Source organism: Chiloscyllium plagiosum, unplaced genomic scaffold (genome assembly GCF_037043375.1).
Source record: "Chiloscyllium plagiosum isolate Xiang-an unplaced genomic scaffold, Cpla_swu_hap1 HiC_scaffold_17, whole genome shotgun sequence".
Classification (NCBI taxonomy): domain Eukaryota; kingdom Metazoa; phylum Chordata; class Chondrichthyes; order Orectolobiformes; family Hemiscylliidae; genus Chiloscyllium; species Chiloscyllium plagiosum.
Window position 1 is genome coordinate 32608105 of NW_028270155.1, and position 24375 is coordinate 32632479.

The 24375-nt window shown below is 38.5% G+C and overlaps 1 protein-coding gene across 4 annotated transcripts in view; it reads right to left on the minus strand.

Moving 5' to 3' along the window:
• Positions 1 to 24375, minus strand: part of ankrd11 (ankyrin repeat domain 11) — a 192268-nt gene that overhangs the window by 19105 nt on the left and 148788 nt on the right. For 3 of the 4 annotated variants that reach the window (XM_087995805.1, XM_087995804.1, XM_087995806.1), the window contains exons 9-11: positions 17602 to 24212; positions 16363 to 16461; positions 2270 to 2413 (exon numbers count right to left, since the gene is read on the minus strand). In XM_087995805.1, the coding sequence (XP_087851931.1) occupies positions 2270 to 2413; positions 16363 to 16461; positions 17602 to 24212 (6854 nt within the window). Of the gene's footprint in view, positions 1 to 2269; positions 2414 to 9832; positions 9885 to 16362; positions 16462 to 17601; positions 24213 to 24375 lie in introns of all 4 variants that reach the window. The other variant, XR_015759940.1, reaches the window with a different exon arrangement.

Below are 24375 nucleotides of genomic sequence, written 5' to 3' on the forward strand. Positions count from 1 at the left end.
TTTGTAGCATCCTTAAACATAGGTGAGGTGTCGGTGGACTGGAGGGTTGCCCATGTTGTTCCCTTGTACAAGGGTAGTAGGGATATTCCGAGTAACTACAGACCAGTGAGCCAGTGTCAGTGATGGGAAAGTTGTTGGAGAGGGTACTGCGGGATATAATCTATTTATATTATGGAAAAGAATGGGCTTATCAGTGATAGGCAACATGGTTTTGTGCAGGGGAGATCATGCCTTACCAACTTAACAGAGTTTTTTGAGGAAGTGACAAAGTTGATAGATGAAGGAAGGGCTGTAGATTGACTTTATACATGGACTTTGGTAAGATGTTTGGTGAGGTTCCCCATTAATGGAGAAAGTGAAGTCACATAGTGTGAAGGGTGTCCTCGCTTGGTGGATAAAGAACTGGTTGAGCAACAGGACATAGAGAGTAGTAGTTGAAGGGAATTTCTCAAAATGGAGAAAGGTGACTAGTGGTATTCCACAGTGATCAGTGCTGACCCAATCTTGTTTGTGATATACATGATCTCGAAGAGGGCACTGTTGGTATGATCAGCAAGTTTGCAGATGACACGAAGATTGGTGGAGTAGCAGAAAGCATAGGAGATTGTCAAAGAATATAGGAGAATATAGATAGACTGGAGAGTTGGGCGGAGAATTGGCAGATGGAGTTCAATCCAGGCAAATGTGAGGTGATACATTTTGGGAAGCCTAATTCTAGAGTGATTTATACAGTAAACGGAAAAGCCTTGGGAAAAGTGATGAGCAGAGAGATCTGGGAGTTCAGGTCCATTATACCGTGAAGGTTGCTGCACAGGTGGATAAAGTGGTCAAGAAGGCATATGGTATGCTTGCTTTCATCAGACGGGGTATTGAGTATAAGAGCTGGCAGGTTCTGCCACATTTAGAATACTGTGTACAGTTCTGGTCTCCACATTACCAAAAGGATGTGGATGCTTTGTAGAGGGTGCACAGAAGATTTATGAGGATGTTGCATGGTATGGAAGGTGCTAGCTATGAAGAGAGGTTGAGTAGGTTAGGATTGTTTTCATTAGGAAAAAGGAGATTGAGGGGGTCCTAATTGAGGTCTACAAAATCATGAAGGGTATAGACAGGGTAGATAGAGATAAGCTTTCTTCCAGGGTGAAAGATGTCATTATTTCAAGGTGAGAGGTGAAAAGTTTAAGGGGGATACATGCGGCAAGTACTTTTCACAGAGAGTAGTAGGTGCCTGGAACAGGTTGCCAGCAGAGGTAGTAGAGGCAGGCACGGTAGATTCATTTAAGATGCATCTGGACAGATACATGAGTAGGTGGGGAGCAGAGGGATACAGATGCTTAGGAATTGGGCGACAGGTTTAGACAGTACATTTGGATTGTCTCAGGCTTGGAGGGCCGAAAGGCCAGTTCCTGGGCTGTAAATTTTCTTTGTTCTTTTTCTTTAATTTAGACTTTTTAAGCCCTTTTTTGGTACGATATATTTCTTCACATGCTATCCAAACAAAAAAAATGACAGATCAAATATTTTAGCAATTTCATTGCTTGCTCTTATTTTATTGTTCTCTTAAAACATTCTTGTCTACTTGGTCACATTTCAAACAATTAGCACTGTTCTGAAATAACCTGTTTAGTTATGGATGAGATTTGAGTCCAAGTGTGATAAAAAATGTGACTTGTATTTTAGCACATTCAAACTTAAAACCTCTTCTGCCTATAAATATTAACAAAACACATGATCATTTTTGTTAGAAAGACCAAGTATTTCTTAGTGTTCTGCACTTAATTTCTTTTAATCAGTGAATGCCAATGTCAGGAGCGAAACCAATAACAGACAAGTACTAAAGGCAAGGTGACTGAAACAATGCAATCACAGATTAATGCTGAATGAACACTGCTGTGTAGAATGTTTTTTTCATTCAACAGATTGCCTGGTGAAACTGACTGAACAAAGTTCTTAAACAGTTAGTGTATCCAGTCTATTTACCTCTGAGATAGGTGCAGTTATTTTTTTCATAAACAAGTAATATTCATCAATATCCTGCAGCAATTTTATATTTCTACCAATATTAACTAACAGAAACATAGAAAATGTTGCAGTTATGGTACAAAGAATATAAAAAGTTGAAGTTCTGTACTATATAACTCCATGTATGACTTATTTAATTCTTAAACATCAAGTGACAGAATGTGCTGTTTTAACAAGCATCACAGCATTTCAGTAAACAAAACAAATCTCAAAATAAAAATAGGTATATTAAATTTTTCGCACTGACCTGACTTTCTGATGGCATGTTGTAAACCTCAGAGTCAAGCAACATTGTGCAGGCACTAAATGGTACTGCTTGATTTGCTATAGTCCTTGCTGCTCGACAGTGTACTCGTAGAATTTCTTGTTCACATGAAACTACTAGCTTCTCCTAATAATTAAGAATAATAATTGTACTCAATATTATTTTAAACAAAACATGAATAACAATTTGTAAAGTAGTATCTGACGAGTAAGTAAATAAAATCAAGTTACAAAAAAAATGCAATTCACACATTTTACAAATTTATTGAATCTCCACAATTGATCATGAGCTTGATACATTATTTTCTTAAAATGAACTGCATTCTGATCTTTTTCCTATCTTGACCACCACACTTACATCCCAAAATTTTTTACTGTAATTTAAATCAAATATGTCACTAGACATCTCTTGGTGGTCTAGTGGTAAATGCATCAAATTGGTATGCTACTCATCGATAGGAAAGTTTCAATTTCACACTCTGTAGGAAGGTGCTCAAGTTTACAGTGAAGCACATTGATTTGGCAGGGGATACAGATCTCAACTCTGCATCTAATCTCATCTGATGCTTGCATTTGATGTCGGAAATGGAACACCATTTTATTTCCCACTAGTAAGGTCCTCCACCAAATTGAACATAAAGTTGCGAAAAAGGAAATAAACTGCACCTATCAGTCAGGCAGACTGTGCAAAGCAGAAGACAGAAAAGCATGAGACAAAGGAAGGACAACCCAAATGAAACAAAAAGGCAGGAGCAAAAAGGAGAGAAAAGAACAAACCTGCAACATTGATACCTTGTGTGAGCAGGCATATATAGGAACAGTGACTCACAAATAGCAAAGATGAGTATCAGTTCACCTGTTTTGATGTATTCACCTCTATATTTGCTAGGGAACTAGGAAAATGTTTCTGCTCTTCAAGTACGACCACTGGAATTCTTAGAGGCCAACTGGGCCTCAGTTTAATATATTATCCACCACAATACACCACTTCTTCAGTGATTTGCTGGGTTGTCCATTTAGAACATATTTAAGTCATGCAATGAAGCATCAACATATGACCTTTAGAGTTGAGACTGTGCTACCAACAGACAAAATGAGAGAATATGACACAGAAATAAAGTATAATAATGCCACATAGACTCCATACCAAAGAAAGCAATTACGATGTTTGCATAATAAAATTAATGCAATATTTCTTGCCCACTTGCATCACCGATTGTGGGTAAATATACTGAAACAAAAGCACGCTGCATTGTTACATCACATTACTAGTGCATTTTTGCCTGGTTATCAAAAAAAAATGGTTACTAACAATAACAGGGTAATTGTTCAGCAATTAAGTATTTTTCTGATCATCTATCCATGTGTGTTGTGACAGAAAAAGGCAGTTTAAACTATGTTTCTGTTTTCAAGTATAGCACAAAGTCCAGGTATGTACTGATTAATTTATAACCAAGAACCTCATGATTTGTCACATGCTTGCAACTCTGATTCTACATGACAGAAGGAAAAACAACAACCACACTTCCAGAGAAAGTGATTTGGCGGTGGGGCAGCTAAATATTTAAGAAATCATTCTGAAATAAAAAGCTAGTCTCATTAATAGTAACCATGAAACTACCAGTCTCTCGTAAGAGCTCATCTAGTTCATTATGTTGGTTAGGCAAGGAAATCTGTTTACTTCACTCCAGATACACAATAATATGGATAACTCTTAAATGCCCTGACAAAGTAACCTTTGGAAAAAGTCAAAGGATAAAATTCAATTGACCAACCAACAACAACCACCTAGGTACTGGAAGAACAAAAGCACACACTACTCAACCAATCCTGCAAATTACTCCAGACTTTGGTCAAGAAAAAAAGTAGGTGGAGAGAGCAGTAATCAAGTGAATCTCCAGAAGAGTATAAAGGCATTAAGTATACTTAACAGGAAATCAGAAGGGCAAAAGGGGACATGAGATAGCTTTAGCAAATACAGTTGAGGAGAATCCTAAGAGATTCTACAATTACATTAAGGACAAAAGAGTAACTAGGAGAAATAGGGCACCTTAGAGATCAGCAAGCCTATGTGTGGACCTGCAGAAGATGGGGAAGAAACTAAACAAGTATTTTGCTTCAGTGTTTCTGTGGAGAAGGATATGGAAGCTACGTAACGTGAGGAAATAAATAATGACAGTTTGAAAAATGTCCCTACTACAAAGGTGGTAGTGCTAGACATCCTAAAACCCATGAAGGTAGATAAATTCCCAGGATCTGATCAGGAGTACCCTAGAACTCTGTGGGAAACTAGGGAAGTGGGAAGTGATTGATGGCCCCTTGCTGAGATAGTTGTATCACTGACAGGTGAGGTGTTGGAAGACAGAAGGTTGGCTAATGCGGTGCCAATATTTAAGAAAGATGGTAAGGACAAGCCAGGGAACTATAGACTGATGAGCCTGACATCGGTGATGGGTAAGTTGGTAGAGGGGATCCAAAGAGACAGGATTTATTAGGGAAAGTCAAATGCCTGTATGTGGGAAATCATGTCTCACTATCTTAATTGAGTTCTTTGAAGATGTAACAAACTGGATTGAGCAATGCAGAGCAGTGGATGTAATCTATATGGACTTCAGTAAGGCATTTGACAAGGTTCCTCATGGTAGACTGGTTGGCAAGGTTAGATTACATGGAATGCAGGGAGAACTAGTCATTTGGATAAAGAGATGGCTTGGAGGTAGAAGACAGGGTGGTGGTGGAAAGTTGCTTTTCAGACCGGATGTCTGTGACCTGCAGTGTACCACAAGGATTGGTGCTGGGTCCACTGCTTTTTATCATTTAGATAAATGATTTGGATGTGAACATGGGAGTTACAGTAAGTAAGTTTGCAGATGACACTAAAATTGGTGTAGTGGGCAGCGAAGAAGGTTACAAGACCCTGATCAATTGGGGCAATGGGGTGAGGAGTGGCAGATGGAGTTTAATTTAGATAAATTTGAGGTGCTGCATTTTGCAAAGGCAAATCAGGACAGGACTTATACACTTAATGGTAAGGTCCCAGGGAATGCTGCTGAACAAAGAGACCTTGGAGTGCAGGTCAAGGCCACTTTTGGAATACTACTTTCAATTCTGGTCTCCCCGTTATTGGAAGGATGTAAAACTTGAAAGTGTTCAGAAAATATTTACAAGGATGTTGCCAGGGTTGGAGGGTTTGAGCTAAAGGGAGAGGCTGAATAGGCTGGGGCTATTTTCCCTGGTGTGTCAGAGGCTGAGGGGTGACCTTATAGAGGTTTATAAAATAATGATGGGCATGGTTAGGGTGGATAGCCAAGGCCTTTTCTCCAGGGTGGCAGAGTTCAAAACTAGAGGACATAGATTTAAGGTGAGAGGGGAAAGAGTTAAGATGGTGCATGTATGGAATGAACTACCAGAGGAAGTGGTGGAGGCTGTTACAACAACAACATTTAAAAGGCATCTGGAGGGGTATATGAATAGGAGGGGTTTGGAGAGATATGGGCCAAACGCTGGGAAACGCGACTAGATTATTTAGGATATCTGACCAGGACAACCACCTGATGAAGGAGCGGTGCTCCGAAAGCTAGTGCTTCCAATTAAACCTGTTGGACTATAACCTGGTGTTGTGTGATTTGTAACTTTGTACACCCCAGTCCAAAACCAGCATCTCCAAATCATGACTACGACCAAATCAGTTTTGTATCCATCTACTTGGATCTCCACAGATCCCATGGGACTGTAACGGTCTGCCATGAGGTACCTTATCAAATTCTTTACTAAAGTCGATGTAGAAGTCCACTGCACTTCCCTTATTAATCATTCTTGTCAACTCCTCAAAAAACTTAATCAAATTGGCAAGACAGCACCTTCCTGCACAAACCCATGCTACCTATCACTAACAAATGTGAATAAGTCCTGTCTCTCATTATCTTCTCCAACAATGTCCCCACCAGTGATGTCAGGCTCACGGGTCTATAATTTCATGGAGTGTCCGTTTCTGCTCTTAAAAGAAATGAACAACATTGGCCATTCTCAAATCCTACAGACTCTCGCCTGAGGCCAAAGAGGATGCAAAGATACCTGCTAAGGCCCCAGCTATTTCCTCCCTTGGCTCCCACAGTATCCTTTGATAGATCCCATCTAGTCCTGGAGACTTGTCTACCTTAATGTATTTCAACCCATCACTTCCTCCTTCATTATGTTGACCTGCCCAAGAATATTCATACACCTTTCCCTTTTCCGTAATAATTAACCTAAGGAAACACCCAAGCTCTGGAACAGACATTGGAGCTGGGACACCTTTGATTGCCCTCATTTTATCTTCAATGGTTATAATCTGATCTTGTCAACTCTAGCTCACGTAGGTCACTTGGGGTGGCTGGAACACAAAGTTTTCCCTCCTAAGGCATATCTTGGAGAAACATTAAGCACCATGTCCTAGTTCTCTCAAATATCTTGATTGGTCTTCCCACTTTTTAGCAATCATCCAGATAAATGACAACCTGGGGTCGACCTTGTAAATTATTCTCCATTGTCTACTGGAAAATGGCACAGGCTGATCATATCCCTAAAGGCAGTCTCGTATATTGGTACAAACCAATATGGGTATTAATTGTATCACCTAATTATAATTGTAGGTATGCATAGCTCATGTCAAGCTTTGTGAAGGATAGACCCACGCAATGTTTTACACGGGTTGGAGTCCAGAGTGAATTTTGGTAAAGACTGGGTCCTCAATCACGGAAACAGCCACACTGGTATCAATCTCCATCTGAACAGAGTGACCATTTAACCAGATGTTTATTTTGACTGTTTCCGATCTGGATATTGCTAAGTAATTTAACTGTTTCAAACCAGCTGTGGCTGGACTGTCCTGAATGCGCACTTTCCTAGATACCGGCCAGAGTTCTCTTACACAATTCAGACCAATGGGACTCTTTTGCTGTCTTTTGTCTGCATGCCAGTAGAAAATACAATGGCTTGCTGGCCTGGATCAGAGAAAATTTTAACTGTTTGGCTGAGGCTTGGGCTTTGTTTTGAGTTTTTGCTGTGGGTTGTTCAGGACATATTCCGAGCAAGGTTATGCCATTGTCTTCATCAAATGGTGTCCCCCAAGCTCAGTCAGCCTGGGTACCAACTTCCATTGGCATACCCTCTAACTCATATGCTCCACTTGCCACATTTTCTAATGACAAAGCCATTTGTACTGCCTGTTTGAAGTCCAGCTGGGCTTCAGCTAGTTGGCATTTTGACACAGTCATATCATTAATCCCACATACCAAACAGTCTCTCAATATCTCACTTAGGGCTAAATAAAAATCACATGTTGTAATATTCCTTAACTAAATCCATCAATTCTTAAAAGGTTTCTGTATCAGGTACCTCAGGGAAAGTTAAGCTTCTAAAAACCAAAAAAATGGTGGGTCCACAAGCAGTCAGGAGAATTACTTGTTGCTTTATATCTGCCCAATGTCATTTGCCCAGTAAAATAATACATTCTTTCCACACACTGGCCCAGCCTTCAAAGACAGGATCAAACACTCAAGGCTCCCAAATAGCGCACTATGTCAGAAATGCTTACCCAACTGAAAGGCGACTGTTATAAATTAATCTCTTCAGGGAAATGTTTTCTCTCATTGCCATTAAAATAACTCCATCAAGGCTGGTATCCCAGCATCATATCACTCTTTATTTATATGTGTACATGACACTGACCCAGCTAGCGCACAGTTGGCTCAGAGTGAGCAGATTCCCTGACACATCTGTTTGTATCTGTCAGTCAGGAATCCCTGATCGGACCAGGTTAACTGTCCCAATCAGGGAACCCATATTCAATATCCACCTGGCTGACTTCATTCCAATCATTCTAGAATGAATCTGTTTTCATTGTGCATTGATTACAGAAAAGTAAATGCAGTAATCAAGGAACTCCCAACTGTTTGGCAGCATTCAATCTGCTAGTTCTTTACGTGTATCAAATCTGTTTCCATCCAAACTTGCTTTTCAGGATTTAACTGACAATGATGTCGTTTTATCAGCACTGATTCCAGTACTAATACAAGTGCATCACATCAGATTTCCTTGAATATCTTGTGACCACATTAGACCTTTTTATTATTGTCCCTTTAAGTTGTCCCTGGGTGTCAAACTGCCCCAGTATTTCAGCATTGGATAGTCGGGTCGAATGAAATTCACTTCTACCGCATTACTTGTCCTCTACTACTCTTACCACCTCGTACACAACTGCTGTTTTTCAGATTTCTTCTCACATAACCAATTCTACCTGCAATATGGAGTATCTAATAGATGAAGTCACTTTGCTGCCCTCTGAAATATCTTGCATGCATCACTAAATTTTGCTTTCAGAGGTTCACCTGAAACAGGTCAATAACATTTACCTCTTGTCACTGGCTTGGAATGTTCCAGTGGTAGCAAGTTGGTTTGTCCACTTTTTTCATCGTTGCCGATGAAGTTGTAAATGCTGTGAATCACTTTGCGTGCTCACATCAAGTCTTTTTAGAAAAATTGACATGTAATGCAACATTGAGGATTCCTCTGTTTACCTTCAAAAAACTTTTCCTTTATCTATGTTAATGAATTACTAATCATATAACCAAAGATCAATAAAAATGGACTAAACCCAGTAAATTCATTTGCAGAATTTCTGGTAGCAAATAGCAAGAAATATTTGCAGTTATTCACAACAATAGGTCTTAATCATTGCTTTGAGAGGCTGCAGGAGTCTGTCCAAAGTTCCCTGTGTTTGGGAATGATGAACAGTGCACTTCACTTACTTATACCCAAGCTGATGTGCTTAAAAGTTTTAGACAAATTTAGAACGTTGATCTGACTTTATTTCATTTGGTTGTCCATAACAAGTAAAACAACTGAGTTAATTTTATCTATGACCTCAGCTATAATGGTACTTAAAAGAATAACTTCTGGATATTGGTTTGTTGTATCAATAACCCTTAAGGATATATTGGTGACCAGCTTTTATTTTCAGTAATGGCCCTACAAAACAGATATGGATATTAAAAGGTGCTAGTTATTTTTATTGTTGACATTTTCCCATGAATTGATGTGTATGGCATATTTTACAAAGCTTCACCATGTCCTTAAGTAGTCTTGGCTAGGAAAATTGCTTCTTTTTGGATGCTTGTATTTTTCGTATTCCTACAAATCCTGCCATAGGACTTTCACATGCGACCTGTGGAAAGCTCCTTACAATATCTGGGTGGTATCACTAATTGATGAACATTCGTCCATTCCTCATCTGCACAGCTTTGAGGGCATCTCGACATCTTCATTGGTACTTCACTGATCATATAACACTCCAGAATTCCTTCACTCTCAGGTTCAGTATGAGTTATGAACTTTAGGTTGAATTTCTGAGCCTCAATAAAAGAAAATATATAAATACTTGTTTTGAATTAATGTCATGCTTAAAGAAAGTTTCAGCTAGTCCATTATCTGCTCTTGGTACTACTTTGACCTCTGGTGACTTTGTTTAGCCATTGTTCTGGTCACCAGACAATGGAAATAAAAATACCTGGAACTTGTTGCGATAACTCTTCTGTTTCTTTAACCTCACTCACGACTTCCTGGGATGATAAGAAAAGTTACAACTTACATTGCAATCAAAACATTACCACGGAACAAGTCAACTCTGTACAGGGTTATTTCTGATCATCAACCACTACCACTGTTGTCGACATCAAATCACATTCTAAGCGAAAGAACAGGTAGGTACTGTTCCCTTATCTCTTTAATTAAAACTTTGGCTGTCAATACAATCTCTGGAGAAAAAAAAACTCTGTCCTCCTCCAGCAAAAGTGTATTAATTAATCTTGTTATAGATTTAGCTGTATCGTTTGGAATTCTATGACAACATTACGAATGTGGTGGACAATGGGGACCCAGATTTCCAAGATGCATTCGACAAGATGCCACAAAAAAGACTGCAGAGTAAGTTAAAGATGTGTGGCGTTACGGGCAATGTATTGGCATGGATAGAGGATTGGTTAAACAACAGGACGCAAACAGTGAGAATAAATGAGTGATGTTCTGATTGGCAGTGACTAGTGGTGTGCCTCAGGGATCAGTGTAGGGACCACAATTATTCACAATTTACATAGATGATTTGGATTTGGGGAACCACATGTAGTGTTTCAAAGCTGGCAGATGACACTAAGGTGAGTGGTAGAGCAAAGTGTGCAGAGGACTGTGAAACTTTGCCAAGGCTCAGAGATAGTTTGAGTGAGCAGCAGAGGTATGGCAGATGGAGTTTGATGTTAATAAATGTGAAGTAATCCTTATCAGTAGGTATAACAGTAAAAAGGACTATTAATCGAATGGTAAGAAATTGCTGTTGCACCATGCTGGTGTGCAGAGGGACCTGGGTGTCCTTATGTATGAATCACACAAGGTTCGTCTGTAGGTGTAACAGGTAATTAGGAAGGCAAATGGAATTTTGTCCTTCATTGTTAACGGGATTGAGTTTAAAAGCAGAGAGGTTATGTGGCAGCTGCATATGTTGGTGAGGCCACACCTGGAATATTGTGTGCAGCGTTGGTCTCCTTACTCGAGAAAGATTGTACTGGCACTAGAAGGGATACAGAGGAGGTTCACTAGGTTGAGGGGGTTGGTTCATAAGGAGAGACTGAATTGACTGGGATTATATTAATTGGAATTTACAAGAATGGTGGGGGGGGGGGTGGGTTTATAGAAACATAGAAAATTCTGAATGGAATAGATAAGATAGAAGTGGAGAGGATGTTTCCACTGGTGGGTGGAACTAGGACAAGAGGGCACAGCCTCAAAATTAGGGGGAGTGGATTTAGGACTGAATTGAGAAGGAACTTCTTCACTCAGAGGGTTGTGGATGTATGGAATTGTCTGCCCAGTGAAGTGATTGAAGCTTCCTCAGTAAATGTTTTTAAAGCCAGGATAAATAATCTTTTGAACAGTGAAGAAATTAAGAGTTGTGGTGAGAGGGCAGGTAAGTGGAACTGAAGCGATGAAAAGATCAGTCATGATCTTATGGCAGAGTGTGCTTGAAGGGCCAGATGATCTACTTCTGCTCCTAGTTCTTATGTTATGATGCAAGAAAAAGGGGTTTTTGTTTCTTTTGACAGGAATCTTTTATATCGCTCAGCAATCTTATTAACCACTTCTGTACTCACAGGAGTTTCATGATTGGTCTCAAAATTTAAAGCTACAATTTGATCTGTAGTATTTCTCTTCCTAGTTCCTTTCTTGGACTCACTCTCATGAACCCCAAGTCGCCTGCCACACAGCTTCCAGTGTTATAAATTAAGGCATGATACTTTAGTGCAAAGGAAATATTTCGGCCGTCAATCTGTAACGTCATTCTCTGCAGGTTCCTTTATGATCAGGGTGTGGGTGGGTTAATTTTATGAATTAGATCAAAATTGCCAGACATTCCGCTGCAATTCCAGCAGTTGTGCTTCTCTGGTCTCCAACATGTTTTCATTGTTTCATGGTTATTATCATTAGTTTCTTGGTTTCAGATATTTATTGTATACGTTTTTTTTAAACATCATAATCCTTCAAAATCTTCTCTGACAGTGACGTCAATTTGCTCTGCATGGGTAATGTCCAGGTTTCCTTCAGGGACTTCTCTTGTTTTGCTATTTTCTCAAATCACAAATTACATTCTTTTCCTGAAATGTTGATAGGGTCAATAGAAATGTTTTGCTACTGTACTTCAGCTTTGACTACAGCTTTCCTCACCATCACTTTCTTCAGTATCTGATGTCTCTTTTTTAAACTGTATCAATTTAAGCGGTATTTCCTCTATTACCCTTTCCCCTTCCTCTTTCCATTGTTCTCTGCTTGGAATCTTTCATTCCAGCCTCTTAAATTTTCTTTCTTGTGACTTTTCCTCTCCCTTTCAGGCTCCACCTCTTTTTTTTAATGTCCAAGCTACTTTAACTGTAACTGAATTCTCATTAACTCAAGTGACATAGTACTTGGTTGTACCTAGTTCCTCTATATTTCAAGGGGCAGCACAAAGGCTCATTGGTTGGGGCGGCATGGTGGCTCAGCACCAGGGACATGGGTTTGATTCCAGCCTTGGGTGACTGTGTGGAGTTTGCACATTCCCCCATGTCTGCAAGGGTTTCCTCTGGGTGCTCCGAATTCTTCCCACAGTCCAAAGATGCGTAGGTCAGGTGAATGGACCATTCTAAATTGCCCATAGTGTCAGGGATGTGTAGCCTAGGTGTATTAGTCAGGGGAAATACTACGGTAGGTGAATGAGTCTGGGTGGGATACTCTTCGGACAGTTGGTGTGGACTTGTTAGGCCAATGGCTTGTTTCCACACCGGTAGGGATTCTATGATTTCTACTAACCCCAGATCATTTGCCAATATTTGAATGATCTTTGCCTTCTTGACTTTGGCAAGCAATTCCAGCACTAGTTCATTTGCCAATTCTATCGGTCTGGCTTTTGTTAATTCTTATAAATCTATCAGGTGCAGATCCGTTAACGACAAAATGGTTTTCTACTTTGAAATGCAATTTTATTTTACTGCAAGTGACCTAATACGTGTTGCTTTCCTTTACCAATTACCCTTATTCCACATTTCATCTTATGTTGCCCTCATTCCAAGAATCCCAAAGTATATTATGACTTAACTGGAAGTATCTGTTGATATCTGAACTCCACTGTCCACAAACCATCAGAAATGTGCAAAATACTTAATTAAACTATTGAAATGGTCAATTTGCTTTACTGACCGCTATTCAGAACAAAAATAATTCACACCAGTTGGAGCCATTAACAGAAAATAAGCATTAATTACAACACACTTAACAAATAACACAAAGAAAAAATTACTACTCCGCTGCTATGTGGCTTAAACAATACTTCCTTTAAAACTCTGAATACACACACATTCACAAATAAAACAGAAAAGACAGCTGGGTTGACACAAATGTTATGGGTAGAAAGATATAGACAGGGAACCAAAATCCGAAAATCAAAAGTCTATATCACAAGGATGGGTGAAAACGTCTCTCAACGTTCCTTTTGAATTTAGCAATGATGATGCACAGTTGGAGTAAAGTGACAGGAATTCTTCAATTCCAAAGTTGCATTAATTTTTATAGTTTATAATTTATCTTTTCAATCACACTAATAGAAAGATAGAGACAGGTTGTGTGCACCAGCCTGGAGGTTTCTAGCTGCTTTGCAATCACAGATCCATAGCAAACTGCAGTTCAATTAATGTTGAGAGTGTGTGTGCTGGAAAAGCACAGCAGGTCAGGCAGCATCCAAGGAGCAGGAGAATCTACATTTTGGGCCGAGGTCCTTCATTAGGGCTTATGCCCGAAACTTCGATTCTCTTGCTCCTCGGATGCTGCCTGACCTGCTGTGCGTTTCCAGCACCACACCCTCGACTCTGATCTCCAGCATCTGCAATCCTCACTTTCTCCTCCCTGCAGTTCAATTAACCTACAGATTGTCGTCAGGCAGTTTTTCCACAACTCAAAAGATTACTGCAGCCTCTCTGTCTCAAAGTATTCACATCATTCATTTGAAAAGTGATGTACTTTCACATAGTTAATAGTTGTAAAACTCTCCTTGTCTTTGAATTACACAGCAGTGTCCAACTTCCATTCCAGTTTATAGTCCATAAAGCAAAAAGTCCCTCATCAGTAAAACTTTGACACCCAAATCTTTAAGCTGTCTACAGACTGTTTTGAAGGCTCATACAGTAATTCTACAACATTATAATTAGAGCCATTTAAACAGAAAAATCCTTAGACTCCGGTTTCAATTAATTCAATTCAATCCATGTGATTCAAGAAATGGCTGAAGGCATTGTATTGAGGGCTGTAGGTCTTGGCAACGTCCCAGCTGTGGTACCGAAGATTCGGGTTGCAAGACCAGCTGTACTCTTGGACAAACCTTTCCAGTATGACTGCAGCAGTGGCCTCTTCCCAACAATGTAGAAAAGTGTTCTGTACATCATGTCCTCGAAAAGCAGGGCAAACTTAGTTTAGCCAATTTTTTTTAATCAGTCTACTTTTACTCCTAAAGCCATGGAAGATATCAGTGACAATGCTATCAGGCAGGAATAACCCTGAATACGTATGCTCAGTTTGGTCTTCACCAGGCTATAACTCCAGGTATCATTTTATGCCTTTGTCCAAAATGGACAAAAAAGCTGAATTGAAGAGACAAACTAAGAATGAATGTTGTTGCTAGAAAGCAACGTTTGATAGATATGACATCAAGAAGCTCCAGTAAAACTGAAGTCACTGGTAATCAGTGGCAAAATTGTCCACTGGTTGGAGTCATAACGAACACAAAGATAGATAGTGAGGTGTTAAGAAGTCAATCCTCGCAAGCCTATGGCATCAATGAAGGGGCTCCCAAAGCAGAGCCCTTGCCTCAATCACCTTCTGCTGTTCAATCACCTAGTATTCATTATGTAAACGGCAAAAATGGGGATTGTTGTTCCCCAATGTTTGCAATATTCAGTAACATTCACAATTCTCAGATATGTATTCAGTCCATGACCATGCGAGCAACACTTCAGCTGGTAAATAACAAGTAACATGCCAATCACATAAATACTAGAAAATGAGCATCTCCAGCAAGAACAAAACTAACCATCATCTCTTGATGTTCAATAGCAATACCATCATTACTCCAAAAGAGAAAATGCTGGAAAATCTTAGCTGAGCTGAGCTTTGACAAAGGGTCAGTTAGACTCGAAATGTCAGCTCTTTTCTCTCCTTACAGATGCTGCCAGACCTGCTGAGATTTTCCAGCATTTTCTCTTTTGGTTTCAGATTCCAGCATCCGCAGTAATTTGCTTTTACCATCATTACCTCCCTCACTATCAACATTCTAAGGATTGTAATTGATCAGAAACTGAACTTGACAAGCAATTTAAACACAGACTACAAGACCAGATCAGAGGCTAGGAATTCTATGATGAATAACTCACCATCTGACATCCCAAAAGCCTGTCAAGCAACTAAAGGTCAAGATTGTGATACAACGCCCTCCACTTGTTTGGATGAGTGCAGGTCCAACATCACTCACGAAGCTCAACACTATTCAGGGTAAAGCAGCCTGTTGACTGGCACTCCATCCAGAACCTTAAGCATTCAACCTTCCATAAATGACAGTAGGCAGGAGCAGCATTTTGCACAGACAAGATGCACTGTAGTGACCCATCAAGACTCCTTCTAAAAGCCATCTTTCAAACCCATGACCTTTACCAACAAGTCCAATGACAGTTTGCACGTGGAACCACTACCAGCACGTGCAATTTCCATCCAAGTCATACGCTTGGGCAGAAACCTGAACCTCCATCCATAACACGTTACTGACATATCTATACCACATGAACTGCAGTGGTTCAGGACAGGTCATCACTGCTTTAAAGGAATAGCAAATAAATGCAGGCATTTCTAGCAAAGCTCATACTTAAAGAATTTAAATTTTAATAAACCAAAAACCAGTCTGGTTGTATGTGTTGTTGAGAAGCAAAGTGGACACAACGACATGACCATTGAGAACCAAAGAGCAAATGTCTTGACTCCCCCATCTCTTTTGAACCTAGCTTTTTCCAGTCTTATTTTATCAGACAATACTTTTAATAGAAAGAAAATTCTGACACTACTTAAAATTTCCTGTGCAATATGGAATGCAAACAATCGAAGAACTATAGATAACTCTGGGATGTAACTTTGTTGCTTTTACTGGCATGACAATACAGGAGGAAAACTGAGGTCTAATGTACAAGAACAACTAGAAACCTAAGGTAGTATGTAACTTGAGACCATAAATGGAATCAAATGCTATGGAACTGCCATTTTTCATAAGTCTATTTTATGGACAGCTAAGATACTCCCCAATAAATAGGGGTAAACTGGAGGATCTACAACAACAGCAATAACTAAATCTGTTATTCACACACAAAAATCCTCAAATCTTAAAAGCAAATTAGAATTATCCTTTAACAACGTTTTACGGTTATTGAATGACAGAATCAAGAAAAATTCAGAAATAAATTTGTTAAAAGGAACATAATTTACCCGCTCAATGCTATGTTGAAGGCGTAGTTTGCCACGCACTGCTTCTTGATGCCTGAAAAGTTCCTTCAGTGGTTCACACAAAGATGGAGGTGGTGCAATCTATGAAATTGAAATGCAGTTTTTTAAAAGAGCAAATAGCTTTCACATGTTTAATCATTTAAATGAATATTTTTCAAGCAGTCAACAAATATTGCAAATTAGCCACAGATATACCTTTTTGTGTACTCTAGGTATGACTCTCACCATCAATTCAAATGTATCTTATTTATACTTCTGCAAAAAGATTTCAAATGTTTTTATCTAAATCAAAATCAAAATCATAAAAACATAAATGGTTGTTTGACACACATTTTTGGAAACTAACTTAAGCTAACCTTGAAAAGTCCTTCATTAAAAAAAAGCTAGTGAGTTCCTAGAATATTTAAAGTAGTAGTTTGTAATGAAATGTATTTTCTTTCTTTACACATGGAGATCGCTGGAAAGAACAGCATTTGTTGAATATTCATAACTGCCCTTGAACTGAGTGATTTGCTAGGTCAATTTTGACAGTCATTAGAAGTGAACCACATTAATGTAGATTTGGAATTGCATATAGGTCAGACCAGATAAAGATCACAGATTTCTATCCTTAAAAGCACATTAGTGAATCATATACTTTATTTTCAACAATAATCAACAATAATTCCTGAAGATTAGTGTTTTTTTAAAAATTTCAGATATAATATATTAAATTTAAATTCAACCAGCTGCCATGGTGGAATCTGTGGGAGAACTTGGATTAGTAGTCCAATGTCACTGCCCCTCATATTATATATAAATTAATATAGACAGCAGTCCAACGTAAAATCAAATGCAGTTTCAGTTTGGAAAAATGAATTACACTAACAAGTTATTGTAACTAATACATATTATTTTGAGAAATCGGATTTGAATTTTCACAGAAAAAGAAAGGTCAGAAGCCACCACTGAGGGCAGGGAGTGAAAGTAGACCTAAATTTGACAACTAAACACTATCCAGTGACTAAGATGTTTCTTTTTAAAATACATATGGAGTTGGGCGAGATTGTGATCATTCAGAACTGTGACACTGTCCATCCTTGAATGGTTAATTAATAATCATAAAATGGCTCACATTTGAAAATATATCATTTGGACAAGCCACCACACCATGGGATGGCACCTAGCAAAGAGAAAATTGAACAGAAAATATTTTGCAAATAGATCAAGGCTTCTACTTACCACTGGGATGTGGAGTTTGCTGAGAGGTTTTCCATCCAGCAAGTAAGAACCAGTATACGTGACATATTCAGCATAGCACTGAGGTGCTTGTGGGATAATACAGCACAAGATTTTACGCTTTTCTTCAATCTTTTTACGAATTTGAAGGTATTCAAAATAGGGATTTGATCGATCACTGTGGTATGGTTCAATCTCATCCAATTTAATTGCATCAACAATAGCTGCCAATGTTTGTTGGATTATTTCTCGGGTTTGCTGTGCTGATGGGTTGAGAATCATTGGTTGATGATTTGCACGAGGGATTTTTCGTTTGCGTGGATGTTGCACATGTGCGTCATCCTCATCCACAACTCGCCCTTTTGCTTTTCCTAATTGAGTTGGAGCAGTATCCTTCTCCATAGCAGTAGCATTATTTTGTTTGATTTGATTAGCCAACATTTGCGCTCGGTTCCTTGTCATTCGTTGAGGAACTTCTTCTGCTTTGGTTAGCTTCGCAGTCTCAATTACTGGTTTAACTGTCACCTCTGTAGCTTCAAGTACTTTGAAAACAGTGCCATTTGCCAAAGAACTCGGAGTAACATCCACAGCTTTGTCTTCAAATTCAGGACCTGATTCAGCATGCTGCACCGAAAGCAGCTGAATACTACTCTCCCCGATATCTTCAGCTTTTACAGAGGTCTTTTCTACTGTTATGTTACTGACACTATCCACAATTTTGTCATCTACTATTATTGGCTCCATCTTTAAAATCTCATTATTAGCTTCATGCTCTTCCACAGATGACAAAGGAGGATAATCTATAACTTCAGTACTCGCATTCACAGTTGCAGAATCATTAGTGTCAGGTGTTTTAGCAATTTCTTCAGATTCAGGCTCTGTCATTTCAACAAGTGGATCTTCTTTATCCTGTATTGGCAGCATTGGAAGTGAGAATGGCCCCAAATCAAGATCATCTATTGAATTTGGAAAAGAATCATTCCATAAAGGTTCTTCCTGGTCTTCAGAAGTAATATTCTGGTGTAGCTGTATGCATTTTTCTGATTTAATTGGTTCCTGCTGGTTTTCAACAGCTATCGTGTGCACTTCTGGAGTCACATTCCCAGTACATTTTTGAGGAAGTAGCTTGCAGGAATCAAGTGGTGAATCTGTTCTTCCAGGAGAAGAACAGATAGCACCATCTAAAGCTGGCGATTCTTCCATCTGATCCACACATGTCATATCACCTCTGTCTTCATCTTGCCCCAAATGAGGGGTTGATATTGGACACTGGACAGGTGATTCAGGAAAAGGAGATGAAATTGATGAAACTGATGGCATTTCTGCGGTATTCATAGTTTCTGAAGGACAAAGGTGTTTGGAGGGTTCAGCAAGAGATACTTGAGGTGGCCTCAGTTGCAACTCAGAACCCAGTGACCAATTCACTGAATGGTCCAATGAATTAGCCATAGGGCTCAGACTTAGCTGTTCAAATGTTCTGTGCGGAGAAGCTGGATAGCTTAGTTTACTCTGGACTGACTCAGTAGGAGCAAATGGGTCTCCAGATGTAGGCAGAAAACTGGCACTTAAAGCTGAATTAGGAGAAGTCAAGGGAGTATTTGTTTGCTGTTCCGAAGAATCCAATGGCAAACCAAAGTCGGTAACTAAGCTATCTAGAGATGGCTCTAGTTGATCATATTTATGTGATGGTGAAGGTTCTGTCTGCAAATGATTAAGTACACTTTCAGGCGAAGGGTTCAAATTTTCAGTAAATGACTTGACCACTCTAGAATGAGACTGTTCCAACTGTGGTGAGGAAATACCATACTCAGGGGAAATGTATGTTGGGGACAAGCCAGAGAACCTCTCAGACTGAACAATGGACTTCTCCTCCATTGGCTGAGGAATAGAAGCATCATAGTCTGCTGAGGCTGGCATACTCTGTTGCCTGTAGAATTTGTCAGAATTAATGTTAAATTCGTCTTCTACTGGCCTTCTGGCATCCATTGACAATGATCGATAGAGCCCAGGAACAGTGCTGGTTGGATTTGAATTCTCTTGAATGTTAGTGGGGGCATTTAGATATCTATCAAAAAAGGAAGGAGAACAAGCATTCATGGATATTGTGGAGATGGTCACTGAATTCTGGGACTCTATTCCTTCAAACAGATCGGTAAGATCTTCGTTCACACAGTTAGGTGTATGGGGTGCTGGCAGCAAGTCCTCATAGCCTGGACAAGAAACCACTGGAGTCAGTTTTGGAACACCTGTGGATCTATCTTGATCAGATCTTGGTGAAGCAGACAAATTCTCCTTCAACCCAGGACTAGGAAGCCAATCTTTCGCATCGGGACCAGAAACTGGCTGGGATTTTGTGTCTGGTGATGTAATTTGACTTTGTACTTGATCTTTAATTTTTTTGTCTCTTTGTTGAGACTCAGTTGAACTCTTTTTAGTTGGCAGATCAAAGTTTCTCCTACGTCCTTCTTCTGCATTTCGGAATTTTTCCCTTAACTTGGGATCACCTGATCTGTGCCTCAGCTTCTCTTTTAGTTTCATTCTTTCCTTATGTTTTTTGTGACGTTCTTCAATTTCTAGATCTTTCTGGCTTAGCATACGCTCAAAACTAGTCATCATTAGGTCTCCATCAACTAAAAGCTTCTCCTTAGGCCTGCTGTCCTTACGGGAAACTTCTTTTGATGGGTTTAATTTATCATTTTCACCGATTCTAAACTTAACAGATTCATTTTTATCCTTTTCTGCACCATCTTTGACTTTTTCTTTTTGTTTAATGTCATGATTTTTGAAACAGTCATCTTTTGCTTTCTCTTTGTTTCCATTTAACTCTCTAACTGTTGAAAGAGAGTCTTTAGTTCCAGGCTTTTGTTCTTCTTTTGAATGTTTGCAAATCATGGTTAATTCGCCATGTTTTTCCTTGTGCTTTTCTTTGTCATCTTTTGATTTGTCTTTGTGCTTCTCTTTCTTTTTCTTATCCTTATCCCTCTCCTTGATAGTGATCAAAACTTTTTCCGATTTTTTAGACAACTCCTTTTCAGACTCACCCTTGTCTTTTTTCTCATTTAACACAACATCCACACTTTTGTCAAGTTCATCTTCTTTCTCAAGTTTTAAAAAATGGCTTAGCAAATCACTATCAGACATTATGGGTTCTCTTTCAAATGTTGAACCTTCTCTTTTTCCAGCAGAGTCTCTGAATTCCTCAGACTTATCCCGTTTCTCTCTCTTTATTTTATCTTTCTCATGATTTTTCTTTGATGATGATGACGATGATGAATGCCTATTTCTCTCCTTTTCTTTACTCTTTTCATGTGTGTACAAAATGAAAAGAGAATCCTTCATTTTTTCTTCTCCAATATCATGATCAACATTTGCAATATCGTTAAAACCACACGTTGCAGAATCATGTGTTCTTTCTGTGAAGCTGTCAGATGAAATTTCGCTGCTCTTGTCATTGGAATCCTCTTTCAATTCATTGAGAGTTGTGGTTTGCAGTTTTTCTGGGCATTTTTTTTCTTCTTCTATTGTATTTCCTTTTGAAAGCCTCTTTTCCTTCAATAAGAGTTCTTTGTCAATTTTATCCTTGCCTTTAGCTTTCAACTTTTCATCACAGGAGTGTCGCTTCTCTATCTTTTCAGGAAGCTTCAGCTTGAATTTCTTTTCTAGATTTGAAGTTGTTAACACTCTTTCCTTCTTTTCTTTAAATTTATCACCCAGTTCTTTATCCTTTTTTTCTCTCTGTCTTTCAGATAAACATTTTTCTCTCTTATCTTTCCCACTATCTGAAATTTTGTCCTTTTTCTTATCTTTCAGTTCTTTATCTTTATGCTTTTCTGCTGAATGTTTGTCAACTGAGCATCTTCTCTGTTTATCAGAGAGAAATGGCTCCCTCTCTGCCTTTGCCTCTTCCTTTTCAGGTTGAGTGTCACTTCTGCACATTTGATTACTTTCAAATTCACGATAATTTACCTCATCACCACTTTCATCTGTGAAGATGTCATTTGCTCTGCTATGCCAGCATTTTTCCTTTCCTATTTCCAGATCAGTTCCTTTTTGCTTATCTATTTTCTCTTTTTCCTTTCTTTCTGGAACATCTTTGTCTTTATCGTTATGTTTTTCCATTACATTTTTCTCTCTTTCTTTGTTCAGCTCTAACATTTTTCTGTCCTTGTCTCGGCTGAAAAGGTCTCGGTTCTTTTCTTTTTGTTCTCTTTTGTCTTTGAAACCACCCGGCTCTCTGTATAGTTTTTCTCGATCAGTATCTTTGTCTTTCAAGAATTTATCAATCAAGCTTTTCTCTATTTTTTCCTTTTCAATTTCCAATGAAAGTTTCTCCTTAGACTTGTCTTTATGTTTTTCCATTTTTATTCTGTCCTTCTTTTCAGGTCCCTCTTTTTTGTCTCTCTCTTTCCCTGAATAATGTCTCTCTCTTGCTTCGATTATTCTTCCAGTGAAATCACTTTCAGACTTCTCTTTGAAGAAACATTCACTCCCAAACTCTCTTGAATCACCTTTGGAGGCATCTTCTGGTTTTCCTTTAAGATCTTTCCTTTCCTTGCTATATTCAGATATGGTATCTTTCCGATCTTTAATATTTTCAAAAGTATCTTTATCTTTTCGGTCCTTAACACTTTCAGTGGAGTCTTTTCTCTTTTTATCTTTCTCCAGAGGACATCCTTGTCCTGACTTAAGTTTATCAGATTGGTCCTTTTTCTTCTCTGCATTTTTTTCTACATAATCTCTATCTTTCTTCCTTGTGTCTTTATCATGGCGTTTTTCATTTAGTTCACGCTTTTCCTTTAACTTCAATTCCTTTTTCCTTTCCTTACTTTCTTCCTTCATCGTTTCAACAACCAGTTTACCTACTGCACCATCTTTGTGTTCCTTTAAATCTTTGAATGGAATACTCCAATTATCTTCTTTTAAATCAGAGAAAGAAGAATCAGAGGATAAATCTGAAAACCAATTATCTTCATGATCAGACACACTGAACCTATCATCATCTACAAACTGATTTCTGATTTTCAGATCCTCATAGTCTGATTCCTCTTTGTGAGTCTTTTCCTTTTTTAGTTTTTCCTTGTCATCTTTAAGACCTTTATCTTTGTCTGATTTTTGATATTTCTCACCTTTTGCAAATTTGTCCTTTGCCTTTTTCTTTTTATCATCTTTGTGGATTTTAAGCTTTTCTTCTTTGGAATATTTTTCTCTATCTTTAAAAGATTTTTCTTTATTGACTTTAGACATTTTCTCTTTCTCCTCTTTTAGAGATTTGTTAACATCTTTAGTGGTATCTCTAATTTTCTTTGTTAGCTTTTCTTCTTTACAGGTTTTCCCTAAATCATCTTTAAGCAACCAGTCTTTTTCTTCAGATTTGACTTTAAAAAGTTTTTCTCTTTCTTCCTTCTTCAATTCTTCTTTGTCATGTTTAACTACTTCTGGACTTAAACATTTGTCCGCTCTTTGCTTAGATTCATCCATATTTAAACTCTCAGCTTTTGAAAATTTATCATACTCTGTCACAGTGCTCTGAGATTTTCCTTTCTCCTTGTCTTTTATTTTGTGCCTGTGCTTCATTTTATGCTTTTTAACAACTTTGCCCTTCTTATCAAATTTCCGAACTATTCCATCAGTGTTCAAAATCTTAAAGATATCATCAGTCACTTTCTTTTCTATAACATCTCCATCGATCAGATTTTTCTTTTTATGGACTTTCACCTCTTTTGATGGTTTAATAGACTCTAAACTTGAATCTTCTGAAGAATAATCCGATTCACTTGTGAGTCGCGTTCTCACAGACTCTGACAAAGAGCTCACATCAGACCACACTGGTGACATGTTTGATTTCCAACTATCAGTTCGCCAAGGTTTAGTATGTTGCTCTGCAAGACTGGGAATATGCTTTGATGACATATAGCTTGCTTGAGAGGAAGAGCAGGATGCAGGAAGTGAAGAGAACATTGTTGATTCTTTCAAGCTCATAAAAGACTCCTTCATGCTAATTCCACTCTGTATGGAACCTTTATCCTCCTCCTCACTTTCTGAGTCATCACTTTCTGTTGCAGATGAATTGAACAGATCTTCATCCTTACCCAATCTGACCTCCTTGTTTTTCACCTCTTTTTTCCATTTTTTTTTCACTTTAGTTTTCTCCTTTTGTTGCTTTTTAACCAGTGACTCTCTTTGTTTAGAGCTTGCATTCGGCAGACTAGCATGCACTAAAGGTCTGCTAAGAGGAGGAGAGAAGCGTATTAATCTATCTTCTTCATCTGAACTGTTGGTGTCAGATAATATACGTCGTGGAGTTTTCTTTGGTGTTAGAAGAGAATTTTTAGAATAGGTTTTTGTCTCTAGTTTAGAAATAGAAATGCAACTGTTTATTTTCATGTCCTTTCGATAATCTTTCTTCAGCAAATGTTTGTCATCAACAGGTGGTATTCTATCTTCCTCATCATCCTCATCAAATTCATACTCATCTTTGACTGGTGTTACTGTTTTAGAGGACTCTTGTCGCTTGATTTTGTGCCTTAGGCCCTTCTCAAATTCTGAGTCTGTATTATTACCATCAATTGAACTGGATGGTGCAACTGAGGGAGCATCTTCATCTTCTGAAGTTTCTACGTGACAATAAAGTACACATATATATAAGATACATACATAATTTTTCAAAACCACATTTTACAAAAGCTTTAGTAAAGGATGACACACCACCTTTGTTATATTGGTCTTGCTAAGGCTGGTCATAACATTTTAAGTCAATGCTTATTTTCAGAATAAAAA